Raw genomic sequence first — 25,928 nt, 5'->3', positions numbered from 1 at the left:
TGGGCATGATAAAGGACAAAGAAGGCAGGGACCTCACAGAAGCAGATGAGATTAAGAAGAGGTGGAAAGAATACACAGAAGAACTATACAGGAAAGATCTTAATGTCCTTGATAGCCATGATAGTAATGTCCTTGATAGCCATGATAGTGCGGTCACTGAACTTGAGCCGGACATCCTAGAGAGTGAAGTCAAGTGGGCCTTAGGAAGCATTAGTAACAACAAAGCTAGCGGTGATGACAGTATTCCAGCTGAGCTATTTAAAATCCTAAAAGATGATGCTGTTAAAGTGCTGCATTCAATATGCCAACAAATCTGGAACACTTAACAGTGGCCGCAAGACTGGAAAAGGTCAGTTTACATTCCAATTCCAAAGAAGGGCAATGCCAAAGAGTGTTCAAACTACCGCACAATTGCGCTCATTTCACATGCCAGCAAGGTGCTGCTCAAAATCCTACAAGCTAGGCTTCAGCAGTATGCGAACCGAGAACTACCAGAAGTACAAGCTGGGTTTCGAAGAGGCAGAGGAACTAGAGACCAAATCGCCAACATTCGCTGCATCATGGAGAAAGCAAGAGAATTCCAGAAAAACGTCTATTTCTGCTTCATTGACTACACTAAAGCCTTTGATTGTGTGGATCACAACAAACTGTGGCAAATTCTGAAAGAGATGGGAGTACCAGACCACCTTACCTGTCTCCTGAGAAACCTCTACGAGGGTCAAGAAGCAACAGTAAGAACCAGACATGGAACAACCGAGTGGTTCAAAATTGGGAAAGGAGTACGACAAGGCTGCATATTGTCACCCTGCTTATTTAACTTATATGCAGAGTACATCATGAGAAATGCCAGGTTGGATGAATCAGAGGTCGGAATTAAGATTGCTGGGAGAATTATCAACAACCTCCGATATGCAGACGATACCACCCTAATGGCAGAAAGCGAAGAGGATCTCAAGAGCCTCTTGTTGAGGGTGAAAGAGGAGAGTGCAAAAGCTGGTTTGAAACTCAACTTTAAAAAAATTAAGATCATGGCATCTGGCCCTATCACTTTCTGGCATATAGAAGGGGAAGAAATGGAAGCAGTGACAGATTTTACTTTCTTGGGCTCCAAGATCACCACAGATGGTGACTGTAGCCATGAAATTAAAAGACGTTTGCTCCTTGGGAGGAAAGCTATGGCAAACCTAGACAGCATAGTAAGAAGCAGAGACATCACCTTGCCAACAAAGGTCCATCTAATCAAAGCTATGGTTTTCCCAGTAGTAATGTATGGCTGTGAGAGCTGGACTATAAGGAAGGCTGAGCGCCGAAGAATTGATGCTTTTGAACTGTGGTGCTGGAGAAGACTCTTACGAGTGCCCTGGACTGCAAGGAGGTCAAATCAGTCCATCCTAAAGGAAATCAACCCTGAGTGCTCATTGGAAGGACAGATACTGAAGCTGAAGCTGAAATATTTTGGCCACCTAATGCGAAGAGAAAACTCTCTGGAAAAGACCCTGATGCTGGGAAAGACTGAAGGCAAAAGGAGAAGGGGACGGCAGAGGATGAGATGGCTAGATAGCATCACCGATGCAATGAATATGAACTTGAGCACGCTCCGGGAGAGTGCGCAGGACAGGAAGGCCTGGCATGCTATGGTCCATGGGGTCACGAAGAGTCGGACACGACTGAACGACTGAGCAACAATATAATTGTATGGCTAGCAGCCATGTCAGGTTTTTCCCTTTTGATGAATTCTAAGCATGGGGCAGGGGGATTTTCACTGGGACTTCATCATGTGGTGGGAGGAGGTTTAAACTTTCCCTCCCCTGTCATGAACCCACTGAAAATCACATGAACACAGTGGTGATGGAGTTAGCTATGGGGGAGGGGGGAATCCTTTTGTTATAGTTTTTCCTCATCTTCCTGTCAGGTCACCACCATACAACATGTTTGCATCTCTGTGAAATATGGGTTTTAGTTTTTGCTTTAAAAAAATTTCTCAGGCAGGTTTACTGAAGATCATATGCTTTCAATCATCAAACCTGATTTCATCCATGCTGAGAGTCAAACTATTATTAACATTAATTATATGGCTAGCAGTGATGTCAGGTGTGTTTTTTTTTCTTTCTAAATAATCCTAGGCACTGAAGGGAGGGTTTTCATTGGGTCTTTACCATGTGGAGAGGGAAGGTTTAAACTTTTGCTCCCCTGTCATGTCTATGATGAAAATGACATGCACACCCCTGTGATGGAGTGAGGTATGAAAAAAATAATCTCTATGGCTCTAAGGGGAGCATTTTTCCCTGTGGCTAACTGTGGGGCTGGGTGGGGTGTTCACTGTAAACATGGCTGGAAAGGGAAGGTTTAGACCTCCCATCCCCACATGCTGTGGTCATAATGAAAATGCTCCCCCCATCTGCATATAGAACCCACACCACATATAGGATCAGGGCGTTTGGAATTCCCCGATGAGGCTTCTAGCCACATAGTTAATGTAGAAACCCATTACAGCGATGACTTTACCTGCCATGGTTGCACATTCAAATGCATGCGTTTGCCTCCGTTCATTGCTCTTTGTCTTGCCACATGTATGGCATGTAAAGTATGTGCTACAGCATACACAGCACTGTAGATAGTGTAGCTCTCCCCTGTCATTTCCATCTCAAGCACATGACCAGGCAGGCTTTCCAGCTTCTCTTCTCCTGTACATGTTCTGCATTTCAAACAACCCTCATAGAATTCACCAGGAAGACGACAGTGGAATGCATCTTGCCAGAACACAGAGAGAAAATGCATCAGTGCCTTGTCTGGCTTTAAGGTCTGGAGAAATTCCTGGAATGCTAGAATCACCTTGGTGTGGAGAAAGAACGACAAGGCACCATGGAAGGTTTTTGTAGAGAAACCATTGCTACTGACTGTATCGGTGAAATCCCACTGAGGTGGCATGATCCAAATCTTCCCTATATGGGCTTTTTGGCGATACTCATTAATCTCCAAGACCAATGTCAGAATATGCAGAGACTGAGAGGTCCCACTGACAATAACTACATTAGCTTTTGTTGACAGAAGTATTGAATTTAACTTTAAAAGCTTATGGAACTGAAGGTGTGAAAGAGCATGGTTTGTTGCCAGAAGCCTTTCTGAGAAAGCAACACAGATGCTGTTCTGAGCCAGCTGAGGTGTCAGGATCTGCAGAAAGCGTTCTCCATTATCATCATCTGAAACAATGAGACCAATCCATGTCCATCTGAAATGCAGAAGTAAGTGGACTATCCCTGTACGTTGGATCATTTCCTGTGGTGCCATCCAGTACAAAGAAGGGAAGTGGGTTTCTCCACTCAGAGCAGGCTTAACTGCTCCATAAGTGAGCTAATGGGGGAAATGAGGCTTATTAGAGCTTGGAGAAATTATTGCAAGTTTCCTAAGTAATGCGTCTGTCTAATAGGATCTAGCTATACAATGTCCTCATCTTTCATCATTAGACTACATTTTTCACACTCACTGACAAAAAAAGCTGCCAGTTTAAGCCTGGTGTTAAGACTATTTGTTGGCTCAAGCTCTACAAATTCAGGGAACTGGAAGCTAAGGTTGATCTGTTAACAGATGTGCCCCATGCTCAGTGATGATGTTGTAGAGTGTCACAAATTGTGCTTCCTTACAGCTTCCCCTCCATGCAACCAAACATTTCCTTGGTCTTTCAAACCCAAATCCTGATGGGGAGGATGCCTTGGACCAACAAAGGTGTCCCGTGTCTCACTTTGCCCTGGTCTTGTATAACCATTAACCCAAGCCTTAATGTACTGCTAGTGAAATCTTTCTGTGAGTTGTCCCATGCTGTTTTGTTGCTTACATCATTTGCTGGCAGGATGGGTTGAACAGGGGGAGATGGGGATCTCTTCTGATGAAGCAGAGCTGAGGATGGTACTGCTTCTAATGACCAGAGGTATGGTGCTTGTAGCTGTATTTGCTTGCATTATTGTGGTTGATGATGGTACCAGTAATGAGAAATGTGAAAGCAAATTTGGAAAAGAATCCAGCCTTTTCAATTATTTTTAAGAGGCACCAAGGAAAGCAGCATCTTGGTATTGTGGGGTGGGGAGGGGGAATATATTGATTTTGAGCAGAAATGAGTTGGTTCTTTATTTATATCCCAGTGCATTTCTAGGTTGTGTGTATGTGTGTCCAACAGCGATTTACTCTGAGCTGGTTGTGTTGGGAGGTCATTAGAGACACATGACACTGTGGCCATCCAGCAGCCACCCCAGAGCTTATCAGTGGAAAACCAGATTTCCTGGGATTGCTTAAAGTCTGATTCTTTTCCTTAAGTCAGGTTCTCTGCTGTATAGATGTTGTGTGCCCCAACCCATACATTTACCTCAGCTATGCTAGCCCTGCTCAGGGATGTGTCTTTCACCATGACCCTGGTCAAGGGGTGTTTGCTGTCCCCATGTTTCCCAGCACAAACAATTAGTAGACACTAATTGCTCAGAAGTAACTCACATTGTGGTCAATGAGGCTTGTCCCCTGAATGCACAGATCAGAATTTACAGAGATCCCCCTCAACTGAAATAGCACATAGAATCATAGAATAGCAGGGTTGGAAGGGGCCTACAAGACCATCGAGTCCAACCCCCTGCTCCATGCAGGAATCCAAGTCAGAGCATCCCTGACAAATGGCTGTCCAGCCTCATCTTGAATGCCTCCAGTGTGGGAGAGCCCACCACCTCCCTAGGTAATTGGTTCCATTGTCGTATTGCTCTAACAGTCAGGAAGTTTTTCCTGATGTTCAGCCGGAATCTGCTTTCCACATTTTAAAGCACTACTTCCCTAAAGGCTGTAACACACTTTTCCGAAGCTGCAATTCTCCATTGTCTCCATTCTCCTAACTTTAATACACAGTAAATTATGGCTACTGCTCTGAGAGATATTTACACAGAAATATGGTCCTAACATGTGCATGAATGAAAATATAGAAAAATAGAAACAGAATATTGCCAGTGCTGTAACTTAAAAGTCAAAGCTTATTAAAGCATTCCCCAAACTATCAATATAGATTCATCTGAAAATGTAAATGTGAGGTTGACATTCTACATATGTGATTGAATCCATGCATATGTGGTCAAATGCCTTCAAGATCAGATAGAATAATTACACAAACATACACATTGTGGTTGACATCAAGTCCTCTTCTGCTTCTTACGCACATGCAACTGGGAAGAAATGAATGTCACATTGGGAAACCATTCCCCCACCCCCAATATTTTATGCTTTGCTCTGAATTTTAACAGGTTTTTTCCCCCTGAAATGTATTAAGGAAGAGTAGATGAGAGTATAACTGAACAGCAGGAAGATGCAATCCATACTTGAATTAATGTGCACGTACCTGAGGAATCTTGTAGATGTTCAAGATGGTGGCCATCTGTATGGAGTTTTCTACAGAGAGCCCCCCAATGACAGACAACACATTTTTCCCCTTGTCACACTTGTAATTAGGTGCATGCATTTGCTGTGTGAATAGGAGATCCAGAATTGTCTCATACGTGCTGCATGAATCAAATAGGTTGTCATAGGCATGGAACCCCAGAGTGAGATTGGGCAAGAGCTTGGGGTTTTTATTGATCTCATGGATGGCAAACATCAAGGACAGGGCATGCTGAACATTTTTGAGAACTATGCTGCAATGAGAGCAACAATGAAAGTTAGAGCAGGTATAACTTCTAGTTCATAGTCAGTAGCACCACACATACAAAGTCTGATGAATTCACAATCTCTTCCAGAATGAGAAATGGAGCTTAAGATCACAAAGGAAGTAATCATAGAAGAGTATATGGATACTGCAGGCGTGTGTGGGGTTATCTGTTTGCAAACCCTGGATATGATACAATCAAACTTAAACACAATTAAGTCCAGTTGACTTACATTTTCCTTTAGGCATTTCCTTGACTCTTTGACATCAACACCAGAGGGATTTAAAACAGATTAATTAATTTTAATTTTGATTGGATTATTCTCTTTTATTCTCTCTCTCATTCTGTATCAGAGCAGACCTATTGAAATCAACGGGATCTTTGGATATAACTGATAATTAAAAAGTAATGAGCTGCACCATGGGAATGGAAACGTTAGTACAAAGTTAAATTTCTATATTTTAGATAGATGTCTTTAGTTCCTGAGTGACAGGGAGGTTCTCTCCTGATGCTTCATTTTAGCTTACTATTTTTTATTGTCTGTTATTGAGATGTGTCAGCATGTGTTTTTGAGGTTTTATGCTGTGCGGGATTTCAATGATTTCTTGTGGTTTCTATTTTTTAAAATTATGTTTTTAATTGTTGTATGATGCTCAGAGAGAGAACTAGTTTTATGAGGTGTTCAATAAATATAATAAATAAATAAATACATCCCACAGGACAGAGCGGGGATATTCATCAGTTCACGCTGTCAAAAAAAAAGAACAGAAAAATGCTCTCAAATATATATACACACACTCCAACCTCAAAGTATAACTTGATTGCGTGTTGAAAACCTAGTAACAAACTGTCTTCAGTATCACTGGAAGGGCAATTTGAAAACATCAAATATTTCACTAAATCAAAAAAGACAAAAAAAGACATACGTCTCTGGAAGAGTTTTGTGGCAGCTTAAAATCTCACGAATGTATAGTGGCATGGAACAGAGTCCACTCCATCAAGTGGGTAAGAATTTCATGGAGTTTATTTTGATAAGAACTTTCCAAAATTCACAAATTTGTTGATAAATATGACAGAAAGAGCTTGAGGGTTTTTTTTTTTTTTTTTTAAATGAATGTGGAAGAAACCAAACCTTGATAGAGCAGCCCATCTGGTCAAAAGGCTTTGAGTGCTTGGCACTGAGAAGTCTGGGTTTGAAACCCTGTGTATTAAACCTTGTTTGTGGTGCTGAATTAGGGCTGCCTCCTCTTTTTCCTGACAGGCTCCTCATCTTTAACAGCTGTGTGGCAGGCAGGTGCCGCGTGGTCCTCTCCATGCTGGGAGTAGCAGTACCTATTGAATTTAGCCAGTGAAAGGGGGTGAGCATTTCATTCAGTTCAATAGAGCTTCAGCTACTGGGCGATATAGAAATGTGTGTGTGTGTGTGTGTATGTGTGTGTGTGTGTGTATATATATATATATATATACACACACACACACACATACACACACACACACACACACATACACACACACTCACACTCACCAAGATTCTCAAATTTCTTCCTAAATGGGATGGTGAGAATTTGGAATTGAAAACAACAACAACAACCTGAATGTGGGAGAAAATGAACTGGACAGATTTGTTCATCCCTATTTACTACTATGAAATAGAAGAAGAACGTACCTATAAACTAGCTGTCTCCTACTTGGAACTGCTGAAAACATGATTGGTAAAGATGACGTATGTATTAGAGAAAAAACTCCACCAATGATGGCTTCTCCTGGCCTGTACAAGTTGTCTTGGATGTTACTGTTAAAAGTATATTTGCCATTCACGTCCTGAGACACGAAAAGAGGGAATGAAAGCAACAACACTAACAACCTCATGACTGCAAATGTAGGTCTACTCAGACCACAGCTGAACACCGGCATTGCTACGTACCCTCCCTGATACAGTGGTCTCTGCAGCAGGCACCTTCTTAGAACTGCACACACAGAACCAGAGAGAAACATAATTTCCAGGAATAGCTGATTAATTTGGCCCAACTCGTCTATGTGGCAAAATCCCAGCTCTGAGTATCATTTTCATGACTTCAGTACAGAAGTGAGCTCAGCAGTTTACTAGTTGTACTTTTAATCTTTGCTTTTGTTATTACTGACTCTACAAGAAGGAAGGTGAACAGCAGCAATTTTGATAATTACAGAGTAGATTAATGAATTGGCTTTCTGATGACACAGATATCTGTTTAAACTGAAAAACATGTTTCTACGTTTCCATTTCTCCTTTCTGCTCCTAAGTGAGTTGATAATTGGAAAAGTTTGTTCATATTGCATATCTTACAGCTGAAGTCCCCAATCTTTTTGGGACAGTGGCAACATTTGCAATTTTGAGATAATGGCATGTGCACTTTCACAAAATGGCTGCCATAGTGAGGGGCTTGCAGATTCACAAAATGGCTGCCATTATGGGTGTGGTCAGTCGCAAAACACCAGTTTTACAGAAGGCAAATGGGTGTGGTGAAAAGAAACATACCTTGCCCAAGGACATGGCATAAATGGGGTCTGAGCTCACACATACAGGCAAGACACCACCCTCACACCATGGCAAAACACACACAATTCCAAGTTGTGTGGAGCAATAAAGATGATCAGGGGACTGGAAACAAAGTCCTATGAGGAGAGACTGAAAGAACTGGGCATGTTTAGCCTTGAGAAGAGAAGACTGAGGGGAGACATGATAGTGCTCTTCAAGTACTTGAAAGGTTGTCACAGAGAGGAAGGCCAGGATCTCTTCTTGATCATCCCAGAGTGCAGGACACGGAATAATGGGCTCAAGTTACAGGAAGGCAGATTCCATCTGAACATCAGGAAAAACTTCCTGACTGTTAGAGCAATACGACAATGGAACATATTACCTGGGGAGGTGGTGGGCTCTCCCACACTGGAGGCACTGAAGATGAAGCAGGACAGCCACTTGTCAGGGATGCTTTGACTTGGATTCCTGCACCGATGGTCTTGTAGACCCCTTCCAACCCTACTATTCTTTGATTCTAAGTAAAACATACACACGCTGCACACACAATCCCCCTTCCCTGGCAAAACACACATTGCAACAATACCCACCCACCACAAACCCAGGCAAAACACACCACTCATACAAACAATAAACCCAGGTAAACACACACACATACAGTTACAAAAACCCAGGCAAAATACACCACAGAAAGAACACATTTGGTCATTCTGTGCCATCCAACCTAATCCCCCCAGGATGCTTCCTACAACCCCCAGCATATCTTCTTCTTCTGTCTGGGTGGCTGGGCATATTAAAAAATGGAGCACTGGAGTGCAGCCACTTGCCATTTTTATTTTCTAAGTCTCCCTCCAGGGCCTATATGGGGTTCATAGGCATTCCTGGAAATAAAGATGGTGCTAGAGCCAGCATTTGGATTTGTGCCATGCCTGCCTCCCAATCAAACATTTATTATTATTGTTATTGTTATTATTTTAAAAGCATTTATTGTTCTTTAAAAATCAGGAGGTTCAGGGAGCCTGGTGGGATCCGAGGGAGGTATTCACAGGCACCTTAGTGCCCATGGGCACCATGTTGGAAATCTTAGCCTTAGAGCATCCACCAAGTTTGGCATGGATTCTGGCTTCCTGAATATGAAGCATTGTCATTTGGTTGGTGGAAAGAAGGCAAGGAATATTAATTCACACCACTCGCCCTGGACAGAGAACCCCACCTTGGCTTCAAGAATCAGATCAGCTTTAAATTAGTTCTGATACTGAACTGAAACACTTCATCATAGTCGAGATAGTCCTTCATTGACTTTCAGTTGGAACCAGTGTCACCCTCGCAGCATCCTGCGGAGCCGCCGTGGGATGCTATCTCAAACAACTTTTTAAAAGGTTGAAAAACCTTTTCATCTCCCCCCTGGAATTAAAAGGGGGGGGGGCAAGGCAGCATCTGGATAAGATCTTGGAGAAAAGTACTTTAAAAGCTGTTTTGAAACTCCTGTTTAATAGGCGAAAACAGGGCTGATGTGTTCCATTATAATATATGGATTAAGAAATATCAACGACATCTGAGAGATGGTTTAAGAAATATCAACAATATTTGAGAATATCTGAGGACCTGCAAGATTTGTTTGAAGAGAAACATGGCTATAGCGAGGAGAAAGGAAGGAACTGCATCACCGCCCACTCCTCCTGTACCTCCTTTGCCAAAAGCTCCAACAACAGAAGCTATAGGGGAATTATTTACTCTGATAGAAACTTTATCTTCGCAGTTTGCGGAGCAAGCCAAGTGGTTGGATTCAATTCAAAATTCCATCACCGCCCTGCAATGGGGCTGTGGATTTAATTAACACTTCTTGGCAAAAAATGGAGGCGAAGGTTAACAAGCTACAAGATAGGCTGACAACAAATGAAACTATGACACAAGCTTTTTTCAAAAATTTATCTGCCAGAATCTCCCAACTGGAGGCCTTCATGTGCAGATCCAATGTATGTATTATTGGGATTAAAATTTTGCCTAGTTATGTAGATTTGCCTACCTTTGTGGACAAGCTTTTGCATGAGATACTCTCTGTGCCATCTGATTATTTACTTGATATTGAGCAGGCATTTCATGTGCCGAATGCTAAAGGGACTGATTATACGATTATAGTCCAATTTGCAAAAATCTCCACAAAGACTTATATCCTGCATTTGGCAAGAGAGGGTGGAAGTCTTTTTTGGAAACAAGATAAAGTTATGTTATTTCCAGATTACATCAAAGAGGTGGCTGATAAAAGAAGGCAAATTCATCAAGGCAAAAAATATGGCAAAAGAAATGAACTTACAATATCACTTAAAATATCCTGCTACATTTTGCATTGTTTCTGAAGGTCAGATGAAGAAGTTTCTAAATCATGAAATGTCATGGCTGAACATAAAAATGCATGAGATTTTTGTTCCAGCCCCATGAACTGGAATCTTTAAACAAGTTTTGTTAACTGTCCCTGTTTAGTCTGCATGATTCAGGCTAGGCCAGAAGATAACTGATTATACATATATTTGTTTACTTTCATTTTTCTTCTCTTTTTTATTTTTCTTTAAATTCTCATTCCCTAAAATTGGTATAATATGCTATATTCAAATATATTGTTTGAGGGTGTAATGTGTACACTCGTTTATATATCTAGTATAAAATATATCACTGATTGTTGTAAGGTTGCTTCTAAGCTTTATTATATAACATTATAATTTCATCTTTTTAAAATTATTAGTATTATTATCATTACTATAAGACTACTTAGTAAGATTTTTGGTTGGTTGAATTGTTAAGCTTTATTATTACTATTATATTTTCACTTAAGGTCAATATATGGTTACTGGGAATGAATTCCTTGCTATAAAACTGATATGATATTGAAATGTAAGGTTGATTATTAAATTGTAATATTGCTAATGTTATAGGTATAGTTTTTAAAATAGAATGGGATCAGAAGCCTTTGTGTATTGGAGTTTAAATTTAACCCTTTAAAAAAGAAAAAAGAAAAAAATTCCTTTTTCTTTTCTTTTCTTTCTTCTCCTTTTTGTTATTGTTGTGTCCTCCTAAGAATATTGTATTGTTGGGAAATCGTAGTTACTGATCAGGTTGTTGGTATTGTTTATTTCATTTATAAAGACAAAAATAAATAAAAAGTATTTTTTTTTAAAAAAAAGAGATAGTCCTTTATTAATTACTGTTCCTGAACCATTATTTGTACCCCACTTATTTGTTCCCCACCTTTGTACTAAAAAATGGCACTCAAGGTAGCTGGTTGGTTGAATAAGCCTTGCTTTATCATTCTGGTGCTTCAGGCGCACACCAGTTTGGTCCTCAGGCTGTCTTTACCTTCCCTACTTGCACAGAACCTTCCAGAAGAAGGCAGTAACTATGTTCAACAACAGTCTCCTCACCTACTGATGACAAAGTCATGCAGGCCGTCTTCATATGGACCCCATCATTCATGTAAAAGTGTGGTGCTGAGTGTCATATGCTGGGCTGAAGTATAGTAGCCTTTTCCAATGTCAACATTACCCTATGCAAATCCTGCTTGATCTGATTTTATTTGTTTTTGTTTGTTTGTTTGTTTGTTTATATACTGCTCCACATTAAAAGATTTGAGAGTGGTGAATTGCAAAAGAATCAAACACCATGTGAAACAAATTTAAACATTTTAAAAGAAACAAGTTCTGTTAATAATCTGCAGCTGGTCACACAAGGAAGGCTTCCTGAAATAACAATGTGTCTAGGAGGTGCCGGAAGCAACACAACGTTGCTGCCTGCCTGACCTCCAAAGGCAGGGTGTTCCACAGGAAGGGGGCCACCACACTGAAGGCTCTTTTCCTGGTGGACTCCAGCCAGGCCATGGGTCCATATGGAACCACCAGGGACATGCCCTCTGATGACCTAAGTGACCGGGCAGGTTGGTAAAGAAGAAGGTGCTCTCTGAGGTGTCCTGGTCCCAAGTTGTTTAGGGCTTTGTACACTAGAACTAATACCTTAAACCTGGCCAGATAGCAAATAGGTAGCCAGTGCAGTTCACTGATCTTACATTTAGCCCTATCAGCCCTCTTGGATGAGGGAGAGTTTTGTGACAGGCAGTATCAGACTGAGGTTACAATGGTCTGTGTCTCATCTCCAGGGAGGCAACATCAGAATTTGGGAAGGGGGGCATTGGTCAATCTCCTTCATAGAAGCAGTAGTGTGCGGGCACAATTTCTCCCTCTCATACAGTGAGGCAGGCAGAAGCAGGTGAAGGTGAGCACAATATCTTTTTTACCTCTCTTTCTCTTTTTCTGGCCAGTAGGCAGGCAACATCAAAATGGGGGGGTCTCTGTCACTTACAAGAGCAGGAATGTATAGCCAGAGAGGAAACAGCAGGAGAGGTTGCAGTCAGGCAGCACAGCTATTATACAGTTTCTACTTAAAGAGAGTACTCCAGGGTGGCCTGGACCCAAAGGAGGTAAAGCTAATGGAGGGATACTCAGGAATGTTGGCAGAACCCCAGATATGACAGGGCAAAACCTTGCAGGTCTCTTTCCAAATTTATTTTACACTTTAATCCAGTGGAATCAAGAACAGCACGTACACTAGAACCAAATATTTAAATGATGTTACCCATCTTATCAGTTGCTCAGATTTGGTCAAATACCTTGTTTGATTGTGATTGTTTTCTATTTCCTTATGTACTTAACATTTATTTAATTGCATCTCTTGGGTTGGATCCAGATTATTTTCCCTCCATTGATAAGGCCACAGTATCTTTCTGGACAAAAGGTTCAGGGTGGGAATTGGAAGCATCTTCTTTCAGTGATTCCATTCCTATCTGGTTGGTTGCAGATGATAGTGCTGGGAGACAGTTGTGGGGTTACAACCAAGGAGAAGCATCGGGCCCAGAAACAACTAGCACTGTTTGAGCAGTTTCAGGAAGTTGTTGGGGGATTTTTTATAAACATAAACACACCTTAATTTCCAATAACCACTCTTTAGAACAAGAGGAGTTCATAAATTCATAAATATGCTAACATATCAGAAAGTGCACATCAGGAGGAATGAGTTGAGGTCATGTTTGAGGTGAGCATCACAACTTAATCAGAGTCTGTAACCTGAGCCCTGGGGTTACACATTTGGAAGGGAAGTGTATTATCCATAATACATAACTGTATTATCCAGGGAAGCATTTTCCCCTCTGGGAGCATTGGTGAGAAACACATGTTGCTTAATGAACTTTATTGCCTACCAGTTAGTTTCTGAGCACACTTCAAAGGGCTAGTGTTTGCTTTTAAACTCACACGTAGCTTGAGGCCCAGATATCTGAAGGAATGCTTGCTCCCATATCAACCTTGCCATTAACTGAGCTCCTCCTCAGAGGCTTTCCTCTAGGTGCCACCACCAGCTGAGATGAAGCAGGTCATGACCAGGCTGTTAAGAAGAACTCTACTTGTGGGATGGGGAAACTTCCCACTGGGAAATTCAGCCTCCCCATCTGGCCTGCAAAGGCCTCCAGTGAGGCTCCTCCTTGTCTCCCTCAGAGAAGGGAGATGGGACAGGAGAGTGGCTCCTGATCAAGCTGGTTTCTCAAGGAACTTTCCGCATGGCACTGGCTTAGTGGGCTTCACCCACCTTCACCTTTCCGGATTGGAAAAGGTGAGGGGCAGGCAAATCCAACTGTGTATGTTTGTGTATGAAAGTGGTGTGTGCAGAAAGTCTGAGGCTTTATAGGCCATCACCAGGACTTAGAGATGTACGAAAGTCACTTACCTTTCCGTGGATTATGTTCATGGGGGGGGGAGGCGTTCCGTCCCTCTCCCCAGAATCCTCAACGGGGGGGGAGGCGGTCCAGTCCTCCCCCCCGGAATCCTCGACGGCTGGCTGTGCTCTGCGGCGGCTCCGCGGAGCAACCGGCCAGGCCCAGGCCAGAGCCGTCCACAGCCGGATTTCTGGCCGCGGAGGGCTCTGGGTAAAAAAACCCAAAAAACCCCGCAAACCGTGTATGCAAAAGCGTTCCTTCTTTTTGGCCGTCTTAGTCTACGTAAATATTTACGTAGACTATGACGGCGAAAATAATAGGGATGTCAGAAAATTTCGCCACGAATCTCAGGGAGGCCGAATGCCGGCGCATTCGGCCCCCCGAAATTGGTGGCGAAACGGTCTGCCCCCCGCCCCCCTGGGACGGGACTTACCTTGGGCGACTCTCCCTGGCGGTGGCTGCAGCGGTGGTTCGGCGGCGGCTGCGGCGGCGGTTCGGCGGTGGTTCGGTGGCGGTTCGGCGGCCGTTCAGCGGCAGCGGCTGCGGCGGCTGGTCTTCCGATCAGCTGCCACCGCCACCATTTCCAAGTTAAAAAAAAAAAAAATGTGATAGGCTACATAAAGATTTACGTAGCCTATCACGGCTAGATTTAAAAAAAATACCGTGATAGGCTACGTAAATGTTTACGTAGCCTATCACGGCTGAGCTAAAAACAAACAAACAAACAAACCGCGCATATGCAAATGGCGGCGCCCATGGGCGCCGCCATTTGTGTTCCTTATTTTGGCACGTCTAGTCTACGTAAACATTTACGTAGTCTACGGAGAAAATAAGGGGAACGCAAATGGTTTTTTTTTTTTTTTAACTCAGCCTTGATAGGCTACGTAAACATTTACGTAGCCTATCACGGCTGACTGCAGGGATGCAAATGGAGGCGGCTATGGCCGCCGCCATTTGCAGACCCGGCTGGCCAGGATTCGCGGTGGGAGGGACGGGGCGCCTCCCCCCCCGGCCAGAATTTCGGGGGGAGGGACGGGGCACCTCCCCCCCAGCCAGAATTTCAGGGGGGAGAGATGGGACACCTCCCCCCTGGCCAGAATTTCGGGGAGAGGGACGGAGCGCCTCCCCCCCACCGTGACTCAAATTTCGTAAAAGGTAAGTGACTTTCGTACATCCATAGAAAATAAAGGGGAACGCAAATAGCGTAGTGGGCGCTATTTGTGTCCCTTTTTGCTTCGCTGTTTTAGCCTACATAAATATTTACGTAGGCTAAAACGGCAAATCAAAAAGGGACACAAATAGAGCCCACTACGCTATTTGCATTCCCCTTTATTTTCGCCGTAATAGTCTACATAAATATTTACGTAGACCAAGACGGTGAAAAATAAGGAACGCAAATGGCAGCGGCCGTAGCTGCCGCCATTTGCGTACGCTTTTTTAAAAAAAACCGGGATGTGATAGGCTACGTAAGTCTTTATGCAGCCTATCACGTCTCTGTAAAAACAAACAAACAAACAATGACAAGACTGCAAATGGCGGCGGTGGCAGGCAGTCGGACAAACCGCCGCCGCTGCCCAGAACATCCGCCCCAGGTAAGTCTCGTCCCGGGGGGATCCGCAGGCGGGTGGGGGGGGGCAAGCCGTTCCAGCACAGATTTTGGGGGGCTGAATGCACTGGCATTCGGCCTCACCGAGATCCGTGGTGGAATTCTCTGACATCCCTACCAGGACTTTGAAGTTTGCCTGAAAACTATTTGAAAGCCAGATCTTTGAGCATTGGAGTGATATGATCCAAGTAGAGCAGGGATGTGGAACTAGTGCTGTGCACAAACGGCCTATCGAAATTCTCCAGCCTATCTGTGGCCAGAAAAAAATGGGCAGGGGGCACAATTTCACCAAATGTCTCCTAGGGGAGGAGAAATTCTCCAACAGTTTCTCACAGATAGGGCTCACTATTGGCAGGGGCTGTAGCAAAGCTTCTTTCCTTTTTCCTCAGGGTTTTTGGTTTATTGCATTGCTTCTGTAGGTGGCAACAGCATCAAGTGTGTTGAGGCATCCACTTTTCTGAGGCAGAATTTTGAGTTGCTTTTGCTGGTATTTTTGAGCTTCCTTAATCCCTGCAAGGTGGCTGAGGGTGCTGTGTGTGTTTTCTCTATTACACATCTTTCCATTGCTCTGCATCCTCTCAGGCCACCTGCACTTCCTGAACTGAAAAAGGCCCATGCAAGAATTACCTCATGATGTCTTCCTCATGATTACTTTAACTGAAGTGCAGGCAGCCAAGGAGGCTACAGGTTGCTACAGAGATTATTGTACAATGACAGACAGAACACTCATGCATATTCCTCAGCCACCTCATAAGTAAGGTAAGCACAAGAACCCCAAACCCACCACATGAGAATTTCTCCAAAATTTCTCCTCCTTTGAATTTCTTTTTGAAAGCAATTTCTTTTCTATCAATTGAATGAGAATGGTAAAAAAAAATGTTGGAGAAATTTTCAGCACAGCACTACGGGGAACACTTTTTGTCCCAAGGGCTGAACAGGCTCCAGGTAATAATATCAGGGCCACAACCTAAAGTGGGTGCAGTCACCCTGTCTGTTCCCCAATGTACTTCCTTAGACCCCATTCACACACACATACACACAGATTGGGGTATCTGAGAAACTGCCTTCTCCCATATGAGTCTTCAGGTGACCCCAGTCTAGGTGCTCCCAACATTACTTAGGCAGGTAGCTAACAGAGACAGGGACTTCTCAGCAGTGGCACTAGGACTGAAGACCACTTGGTCTTCTCTCTGAAGACCAAGTGGTCTTCAGAGAGAAGTCCACTTGGAACCTAGGTTTCCTTCATTCAGGCACTGTGCTGAAACAGTTTGATATATTTTTTGAAGACTCACAGTTTGCTGCTGATTTTCATTTCTTCTGGTAGATTTTTTTAAAAAAACAACCCAGGTGCATTAGACTTTCGGTTTATGCTACTGGGCATTTGTAGAATCTTATGGAAATTTCTCTGTGGCCCTCCGGGTGTTGTTGGAGTACATCATCCCTGACCATTGTTCATGCTGACTGGTATTGTCACATGTCTTTGTTCACATGGACACACAACTTGTGTGTATACACATGTAACAACCAACACAGGGACAGGTCTAAGGAGGCCTTTAACCTGAGATGTGGTGTGTATACAGTGAACTTACAGACTATGTTCTAACTAAATGTGAAATAACTACTATTCGCATGGGGTAACTAGCAGAAATACTCATTAAAATCCAAACACATGAACTTCACTTTCACAAATTTTTGTTTTCAAGAACAGACACACATATGCATTCCTTACAGAGGAGAAAATCGGGTTGATTCATTCACTCACCCCTACCACATGGGTCAGTATATGAATTCTAAAAGGGCTAATTCAGAAGACAGGAAAATATGAAGCTTGGGGAAATTGTTGTTTACCAAATAAAATGGTGTTATGAAAATGGCGAAACAGGGGATTGGAAGGCTATACAACCACAAAGCTTGAGCATTGGTGAAAATGGTGTGTCACAGCAGAAATTTAGGAGAAAAGGAAAGGAGCTAAAGCAGGAGTGGCTATAATAACCTGATTTCAGAGGAAGGGGAACTCAAAGGACTTAACTTCCTCTTTGGTTGCCAACATTTAGAAAAAAATGCTATGGGCACAGAGAACCCTTAGTTTCTCAGCCTAGTCCCATGGAAAAATTGCCTCAGCCCATCTAACTAATCCTGTGAACTGCACCCTCACCACTCAGAACTCTTGAATGAGTCTTGAATGTGGAGGCTTCTGACTTTCCTATGCCCTGCCGGGCTGAAGCCAGCAGGACTAAAGGGGAAGCAGAGGCGATGCTGTCCCAGGGACCATAGGTTTGCTCTTTCCCTCTCCAAAACTGCTGCCCCAATTTACCACTTGCAGTCATGGTGATGAACTGGGGCCACCGTTTGTGTTCATCCCTAGAGCTGAGATGTGTGTGTGTTTCACAGATTACTGTTTTGTTTTGTTTTAAAATGTTTTTGCTTTTCTTTCTAAAACACAGTGAGGAAAACTGATTGAATCAGAGAACTCTTTATCTCTACTCAACCTTGTCCATTCCCATCATCTCTGTGATGTGTCCTTTCTAACATTGTCCTCAGTCTACAATATGCTTTGTTGGGAGGTGGACATCAGGGATAAGTAAGGCATCTTCATCTCTCTCTTTTCTTCTCCCCACATATATGGTGGCAATGCAGAAATATGGATCAAGATTCTATCTATCTCACTAGGTTTCTGCAATAAGCTTAGGCCTTACTTTGCAATTCTGTCCACACTCTTCCCAATGCATCTCTCAGTACTTCCTTCACTGTCTTGTTCCTGAAGCTGTAAATGATAGGATTTAGCAATGGGGTCACCACTGTATTGAACACTGTGGCTACCTTGTTGAATTCCATTGAAGAGCTGCCAGCAGGCTTGATATAGATGAAGATGGAGCTGCCATAATAAAGTGATGCCACTGTGATGTGAGAGGTGCATGTGCCAAACGCTTTCCTTCTGCCTCTGGCAGAGGGCATCCTCATCACAGTGACAATGATACAGATATAGGAGACTGTTGTCACAGACACGGAGCTGAGAAGCATGAAGCAGGAAACTGCCAAGTCTAAGGCCTGGAGGAAGTGGATGTCAGCACATATCATTTCCAGCAGAGGACCACTGTCACAGAAAAAATGGTTGATAACATTGGAGCCACAAAAAGGCAGCCCTGCCTTCAGTAACATGGAGGCTGAGATGGAAAAGAAGCTGCACAACCAACAAGACAGAACCATCAACAGGCAGACCTTGGTGCTCATGATGGCTGTGTACCGCAAAGGGTTGCAGATGGCCACGTAGCGATCCACTGACATGGCGGCCAAAAGGAGGACTTCAGTGGAGCCAGAGACAAAGTAGATATATCCTTGTAGGGCACAGGCAAAGAAAGAGATGGTGTTTTCCTTTGAGATGAGCAGGGTGAGCATCTTGGGTGTGACAGTTGTGGTGATGATAATTTCCAACCAGGAAAGGTTCTTGAGAAAGTAGTACATTGGTGTATGTAAGCGGTGGTCTATCTGGATCATAAGGATGACTAAAGCATTGCCAATCAAAGTCAATATGTACATGACAAGGAACAGGAAGAACAGTGGTTTTTGAAGCTGGTGAAGTTTAGAGAAGCCAAGTAGGACAACCTCAGTGACAATGTTTTTGGAGAAGTTGCTGAAGGTCATCCTCCTAAGACATGTTTCTTCTGCAAAAAGGAGGAAGATTTTATTTATATATTTTTTAAAAAGTGACACAGAGAAAGAGAGTATAAATATAGAAAAATAAGTGATGTGATCCCTTACAGATTAATTTGTTAAAGTTGGTAAGAGTATTTGTAGTTAAAGCATTAGCTTAGGAGTAGGCAACCTTTTGGGGTCATTGGGTGCATTTGGCAATTTGAGAAACCACCAAAAAGTGGCTTCCAGGGGAGACATGGCAAAGAACAAGTCACCCAAAAGACTGATTACAAGGCAGATGTGGAGTCCTAGCCTCAACATACTAAATAAACTCAGTTTTCAGCACCAAAAGAAACCTATTTCACAGCAATCCCAGCTGCTGGTAAGAAAATGTGTTAATTAAAAATAAACAAACATGGAAAGTATAGATCACCGTGGGGGGAGCCAAGAAAGCTGTCCAGGGGTGCATTGGTATCGTGGGTGCTACATTGCCTACCCCAAGCCTAGTTCATTATTAAGTCCCTTTAAAACATATAAATAATGCTATGACATTTGTAATTTTAGTTTTCCTAGTTACTGTGAACAAAACAAACAAAAACCCTTATTTCTTGAAACACTTCCACATTGTTAAAGGTAGAATTAGGTGGAGGGACTCCTGAGCAAATTGTGATAGTTTAAATTTGCATGTAAAAATGAAGGCACATATTCCCCAAATCATTTTCAGCCTTACTAATTATGAGCACTGGGTGTAATGCCTTTAGAGCGAGAGAGAAAAAATTATGACAGTATTGGATTTAATGTGCTGAAATTTAATGTTATTGCTTTTTAAATTTCATCTTCCAAAATATCACTAGAAATTTTGAAAAAATTTGAAATGCCAAACATTGAAAACACATTTGGAATTTGAATTAAATTTCTTTTAATCTCTAATTACTGTTTGTGTAATATCATTTTACATCTGTGGAATCAAGTTGCTAAATATATGAGTTAATGGAATAGTTGAAACATTTCAAACGCTTGTGAAAATCTTTCAGAAACCGGCTGCAATCAGGAGATTATTTTGTTAGTGTTTACCTCAATTACTTTAATCTGAGCCTCCAAGGCAGTCTATTGGAATTTTCCTTAGAAATGGTCTGCTGATCAAGCTCTTTTCTTTGATCCTATAAAACCAAAGGGTTCCTTCCTAAAAAACAACCAAAAACAAAACAAGAACAAAAACAAAACAGAGCCCTTTTTCCTCCTCCCCTTTCCCCTACCCCCATTAGTTGATTGCTTATACACCCCTGCACACCAACCATTGAGTTAGATCCAGCAATTTAATCACAGTAACCCCACTGAAATAAATGGTATTACTAAATTATGCCCCATTGATTTCAAAGGGTCTACTTTAAGCATAACTAAGTTTGGATCCAAGCCATTATCTACAATGGCAGGCCTGAGCTCACCTCCCATCTTGCTCCAGTCCTCAACCTCCCCTGGCTCTAGTGTGGTAACTGGTGTATTTGATATTTTTTTAAGTGGACATGATTCAACTAAAGTGAATAATTATCAGTTCCCATTTGTTTCAATGGGAGAATTGTCCATTTGCTTGGCTCTCTCCATTTCAAATTAATAGGACTTTTGGTTTGATAGTACCCATTATTTTATAGAACTCCAGTGGAACAAATTTAGAGTTGGAAGACCTGAGTTCATAGATCATTGAATGATAGAGTTGGAAGGGGCCATTTAGGCCATCGAATCCAACCCCCTGCTCAGTGCAGGAATCCAGTCTTAAGCATCCCTGAAGCTGTCCAGTCTGTGCTTGCATATCTCCAGCAACAGACAGCCCACCACCTCCACCTCCTTCCCATGGCAGCCTTTCCTCTTAAGAAAGGTCCCTTCCACTTGTAGAAGGCAGATCCTGGATCCAACCCATGGAGTGGAAGCATCTCCTTGTCACTCTTGAAGTCAAGTTAAGTCATCCCATAACCACCTGAAACCAAACCACCACCACCCTTTTCAGGCACTGTTTTATGACGACTACTGCCTGAACATGTTGAAAAGGTGGTACTGGAAAGAGACAGTAATCCCTGCCAGCCGCTGCACCAAATGACTGCTATAATATATAGATTAGTAGAGCTGAGTGGACCCACCTGTCTTATACATAGAATCATAGAGCTGGAAAACGTCAGAAGGTGAAGCAAGAGCAACCATTCCTTCCCACACAGTGCAACCCATGCAACTAAGGCTGCAATCTTATGCACACATACTTGGGAGAAAGTCCCATTGAAGTCAGTGGGGCTTTCTTTCAAGTAAACATGCTTAGCGACAGGCTGCATAGCAACAGCGTGTCACAAGCAGAGAGAAAATCCGAGTTATCCCAAAGAGACTTCTGTTGGGCTTAGCTCTACAGAACCCAGCTTCTTGGCTGTGGCTGTCACAGCTATAACTACATATGAAAGGGCTGGGGGTGGATCTTCCTTATCCCAATTGTCCATAAAACTTGAAATCACAAAATGAACTCCACAGTTCCCCCCAACCCCTGCTGTCTTTTGCAGTCTAATTGTTCCCTCCCAAAACTGTCCCAGTGAGAGTATACAACAATTATAAATTTGAATACATAAAAACCCCTTCTAATTTCTGATCTATATCTGTTATTGTCCAATGAATTCCCCTATTGGCCTTGATTATTGGACCCATAAGTTGCTGCTGCTGCTTCTTCTTCTTCTTCTTCTTCTTCTTCTTCTTCTTCTTCTTCTTCTTCTTCTTCTTCTTCTTCTTTCATCATCACCACCACCACCACCTATAATTCATGTACTTTTTCTGTTGTCCCTCCTTTAAATATATTTACAGACTACTGTATCCCACCTTTAACATCAAGGTTTCCCCTAAAATACCACAATCTATACTAATTAATGTTACATTCTCTTAAACCCTGCTTTCTCTCTAATACTCTTTAACAAAGAGTCTCTCTGTTCATGATCGCAATTCCATTTTTACTTACTCTTTTCTTCCTTTGTGGTGAGTCTTGGTTCAAAGGCAGATGCTGCGTTCCAACATGCTTGCCAGGCTTGGGGAAGCAGAGGTTTTATCCCTGAGATGGATCCCATCCTTTTGTCTTGTAAGTGGTCTGTGCTGGGGAATTTTCAGACATCCAGACAGGTGAGCTACTGGTCCGGACAATTTTGCCAAAGGAAGGGACTTTTTACTTTAGTGCAGTAATACTTTGAAGATGCTGGTTGCAATCTGCCCATGACATGTGTCTGCCCATTACATGTCCACTCAGTCATGCATTTTACTTTGGCTATGCTAAACAAACATTTACTTCAAAGAGGTGTGGCTCAACATAATTCCTATGAAATGTATAAGAATACCAAGCCCCAATGTCTATATTTTTGTCTGTAGTCATCCTGACACATTAGTAACCTCATTTAGCTTAGAGAAGCCACTCCAATTAAAGTTGGGAGAGCAGGGACTTGATCAGTGGCATCATGCTCCACTGGGAGAGACCCACTTGAGACCCATAAACCACATATGCTTTTTTCATCTCTCTGGAAATAAACAAAAATGGACATTTAAAAAAGTTAAGTTGCCATTTTTGGAACTAGTATGGTGAAGTGGATAAGGTTAACCCTTACCATTAGGGTGTTGGAATTTTCACCTGGGTTTAAATCCCATCAGTCAGGTCAGCCAATATCTGTAAAATGTGGATCACCAGCTTTATGGGGTTGTTACAGGAAAAAAAATAGTACATAAAATATGGATGCAATCAGCCAGCCCCCCTCTGGCAGCTCCTATAGGCTAAGATGGGCAAGGGTCTAAGAAACACATGGTTGGCCTCATCCCTCCAAACAACCTGTCCATATCCTCAGGCAAAACAAACTGAAACTCACCTATCAACACTGGACAGATGGTTGACTCAAGTGTCTCACTATAATCTGTTTTTACCATTTTATTTATTTATTTATTACATTTCTATACTGTCCCATAGCCGAAGCTCTCTGGGCAGTTTACAAAAGTTAAAACATTAAAATACAATATACAAAATTTAAAAGTAGTTTACATAAAAGCATAGAGACAGTATATACAAACAACATATAACTAAAAACAACTTTGAACTAAAAACAATTTAACAAAAAATAAATAAATCCAACAATAAAAACAGCACAGCTTAAAAATAACACAGCTTAAAAACAGTATATAAGAGTCAGCAAAAGGAACAAGAGTTCTAAAGAGAGAAGGCCTGCTAGAATAATCTTTAATTCCTGCTTAAAACCCTTCAAAGAGGCGCATTTCAGCTGCATTTCAACTGGCAGGTCACTCCAGATCTGAGGGGTGGCAAAGGAAAAGGTCCTCTTGCATGTGGCTGCTAATCTCACATTAGGCAGCCACAGCAGATAGCCTTCAAAGGACTTTAGGTCAGGTGGCTGGCTGGGATGTAGGGGAGAAGGCGCTCCCTAAGGTACCTTGTGTCAGGGTGGAAACTGAGCCCATAGAGCCCCAGAGCAGTTCTAATTCTGAGGAAGAACAGCAATCTGTGGGAGAGGAGCTCACTCATCTCTCACAAGCACAGCAGCTGGCAGAGATTCCTCCTGCCAGCATTCCTGGGATAGATAGTGACCCTGGCAGTTGGAGAGTGCTGGAGGGGGGCTTGCTGGACGCTTGGCGCGGACGCAGGGAGCGGTGACAGATGGAGGGCGCCGAACGGAGGTGCTCCGCTCGTTTGGCGCTCAAACAATGGTTGCGTCCCGAGGTCCCAAGGGAAAGAGGGAAGACCTCTCCATAGCCCATAAGTTCAGAGTCCTCCCGTGGTTCCCCTTCAAACGGGGACCAACTGCCTTACCTGGAGCTTAGGCTACTCTGCTATCTTTCCCCAGTGCTGTTCCTTGCTTTGTCGCTAGTGATTAGTATCTGAAAGAGTCATAAAAGAAAGGAATAAAGGAATAAAGTCTTGGAAAGAATTCCTCGTCGTCTGTGTCCTGAGTTGGCTATTGGTGGGGACTGCAAGAGGCAGCTAGGGCACTCCTGACACCTTGGATCTACACTATGTAAGCTTTAAAGGTAAGAGTCGGCACTTTATATTTTGATCTTGGACATGGAGTCCCAGTCATAGAGGATATGAGTGATTTTATCAGCAAAGTGTTTTGCAAACATGACACTATGCAGGCTTCAGATAAGTCCTCCTCATCCTCACTACCACCAGGAGCAAAATATAGTAGTTCTTGGACCTTCCCCCCTCCCCAAATAACTCCACTGGATGTCACTGTGCTGATGCAATGGAGATATAGAAGGAAGACCTCTTCACTGCCATGGAAGAGGTCTTAACATGGACTCTAACCTGTATTTGATCAGATTCAGCCTGAGTTTTCTACACCGTCATTCTAGCTATTTACACAGGTGCTTCATTGCCAAGCACCTCAGAAAACCAAGTTGCTCATGCTTTACATCCCAGGAGAGGACCCTTAGGAGTGATTGTGTCAACTGCCCTCGTCATCTCATTCCATAGAACAATCTTGAAAGGTTCTGCAGCGACCACATAGAAAACAGCACCCCCCCACACACAATTTCATCCCAGGGGCTGGCTACTCTGGAGCTCCAAGCTCTTTGACAGGATTGCCAGCCCTAGTGGCAATGCCCCAGAGAATCTAGCAATCCCCCAGAATCTATTAATCTCTGGGGGCATACCAGTGAAACAAGTCCCCCACCCCTGAGGAGTTTGTTTATTTATTTATTACATGTTGTTGTGAGGATAAAATGGAGAGGAGGAGGATTATGTACACCGCCTTGGGTTCCTTGAGGAGGAAAAAAGGCGGGATATAAATGCAATAAACAAACAAACCAACAAACCACCCAATAGTCAAAGCTCTCTGGGCAGTTCACAAAAATTAAAACCACAAGGTACAGCATAAAAACAACATAAAATATAAAACTTAAAACTACAGTATAAAAATACGACTGGAATAAAACCTAGTAGCAATGAAGAGATTTGAAATACAATAAAATATTTAAAACAGCATAGCTAAATGACTAGGACTCTAAAATGCTAAAATGCTGGAGGGGGGGAGGGGGTCTTCACTTGGCATCAGAAAGAGCACAATGTAGGTGCCAGGCGAACCTCTCTGTGGAGCTCATTCCACAGCCAGGGTGCCACAGCAGAAAAGGCCGTCTTCCTGGTAGCCACCCACCTTGCTTCCTTTGGCAGGGGCTCCTGGAGAAGGACCCCTGAAAATGATCTTAGGGTCCAGGCAGGTTACAAGTTTCAGTAAATCTAAACCATATCAGATAATGATCTGTTCATGACAATCTATATTCTTCAACCCCTCCTCCTTACCCACAGATCACTGTCGCCCTGACAAGCAAAGCCAGATCATGTGTATTCTGCCACATGTGTAGGGCCATATATTAATTGAGATGTGCTCATGGTTGCCATGGAAGCCATGAAATCCTGATCCACTCATACTGAGGCAGCCTTGGCAACGTTGAAGTCCCCCAACACAATTCATTTGGGCAGCATCAACACTACCTCTGAGACCACCTCAATCAGCTCAAACAGGGAGATGGCTGTGTAGTGGGGTGAGTGGTACACTAATAGGGCTCCTTCACAATGTGCTTTTCTCCTGCGATAGAGATTGCTCCTTCGTGGAAGTTTGCGGGCTCTTTACATGACCTCATGACCCTGCCATGACCCTCCAAGTCATCTCCTGCACTAAATGCCCTTTGTTCCATTTTTAAATAGATCACAGATCATGAGCTATCACATTACCCCACTTCAGT

The 25,928-nt window shown here is 42.9% G+C and overlaps 2 protein-coding genes across 2 annotated transcripts; both read right to left on the bottom strand.

The window, feature by feature from the left end:
• Positions 1 to 2,487: 2,487 nt before the first annotated feature.
• LOC146341655 (vomeronasal type-2 receptor 26-like) lies at positions 2,488 to 8,199 on the bottom strand. The gene is made up of 4 exons (XM_084807598.1): positions 8,185 to 8,199; positions 7,336 to 7,490; positions 5,366 to 5,657; positions 2,488 to 3,351 (listed from the first exon to the last, which is right to left on the bottom strand). The coding sequence occupies exons 1-4, from the start codon at positions 8,197 to 8,199 to the stop codon at positions 2,488 to 2,490; spliced, it is 1,326 nt and encodes a 441-aa protein (XP_084663724.1).
• Positions 8,200 to 18,227: 10,028 nt separating this feature from the next.
• Positions 18,228 to 19,184, bottom strand: LOC146341654 (olfactory receptor 6M1-like). The gene has a single exon (XM_084807597.1). The coding sequence runs from the start codon at positions 19,182 to 19,184 to the stop codon at positions 18,228 to 18,230; it is 957 nt and encodes a 318-aa protein (XP_084663723.1).
• Positions 19,185 to 25,928: the final 6,744 nt, after the last annotated feature.

Source organism: Heloderma suspectum, chromosome 6, assembly GCF_057233095.1.
Source record: "Heloderma suspectum isolate Gila_16-S chromosome 6, 16-S_ref, whole genome shotgun sequence".
In the NCBI taxonomy this organism is placed as follows: Eukaryota; Metazoa; Chordata; class Lepidosauria; order Squamata; family Helodermatidae; genus Heloderma; species Heloderma suspectum.
The sequence above is the reverse complement of the archived record's forward strand: the minus strand, read 5'-3'. Positions and strand labels throughout refer to the sequence as shown.

Bases quoted from the DNA above. Each gene is read 5' to 3' on its own strand.
- LOC146341655 (XM_084807598.1), bottom strand. The intron at 5,658-7,335 runs GTACGTTCTTCT...CTCTCATTGCAG, and splicing joins AGGAGACAGCTAGTTTATAG to CATAGTTCTCAAAAATGTTC. The intron at 3,352-5,365 runs GTACGTGCACAT...TTCCCCCATTAG, and splicing joins ACATCTACAAGATTCCTCAG to CTCACTTATGGAGCAGTTAA.
- LOC146341654 (XM_084807597.1), bottom strand. From the start codon at position 19,184: ATGACCTTCAGCAACTTCTCCAAAAACATTGTCACTGAGGTTGTCCTA.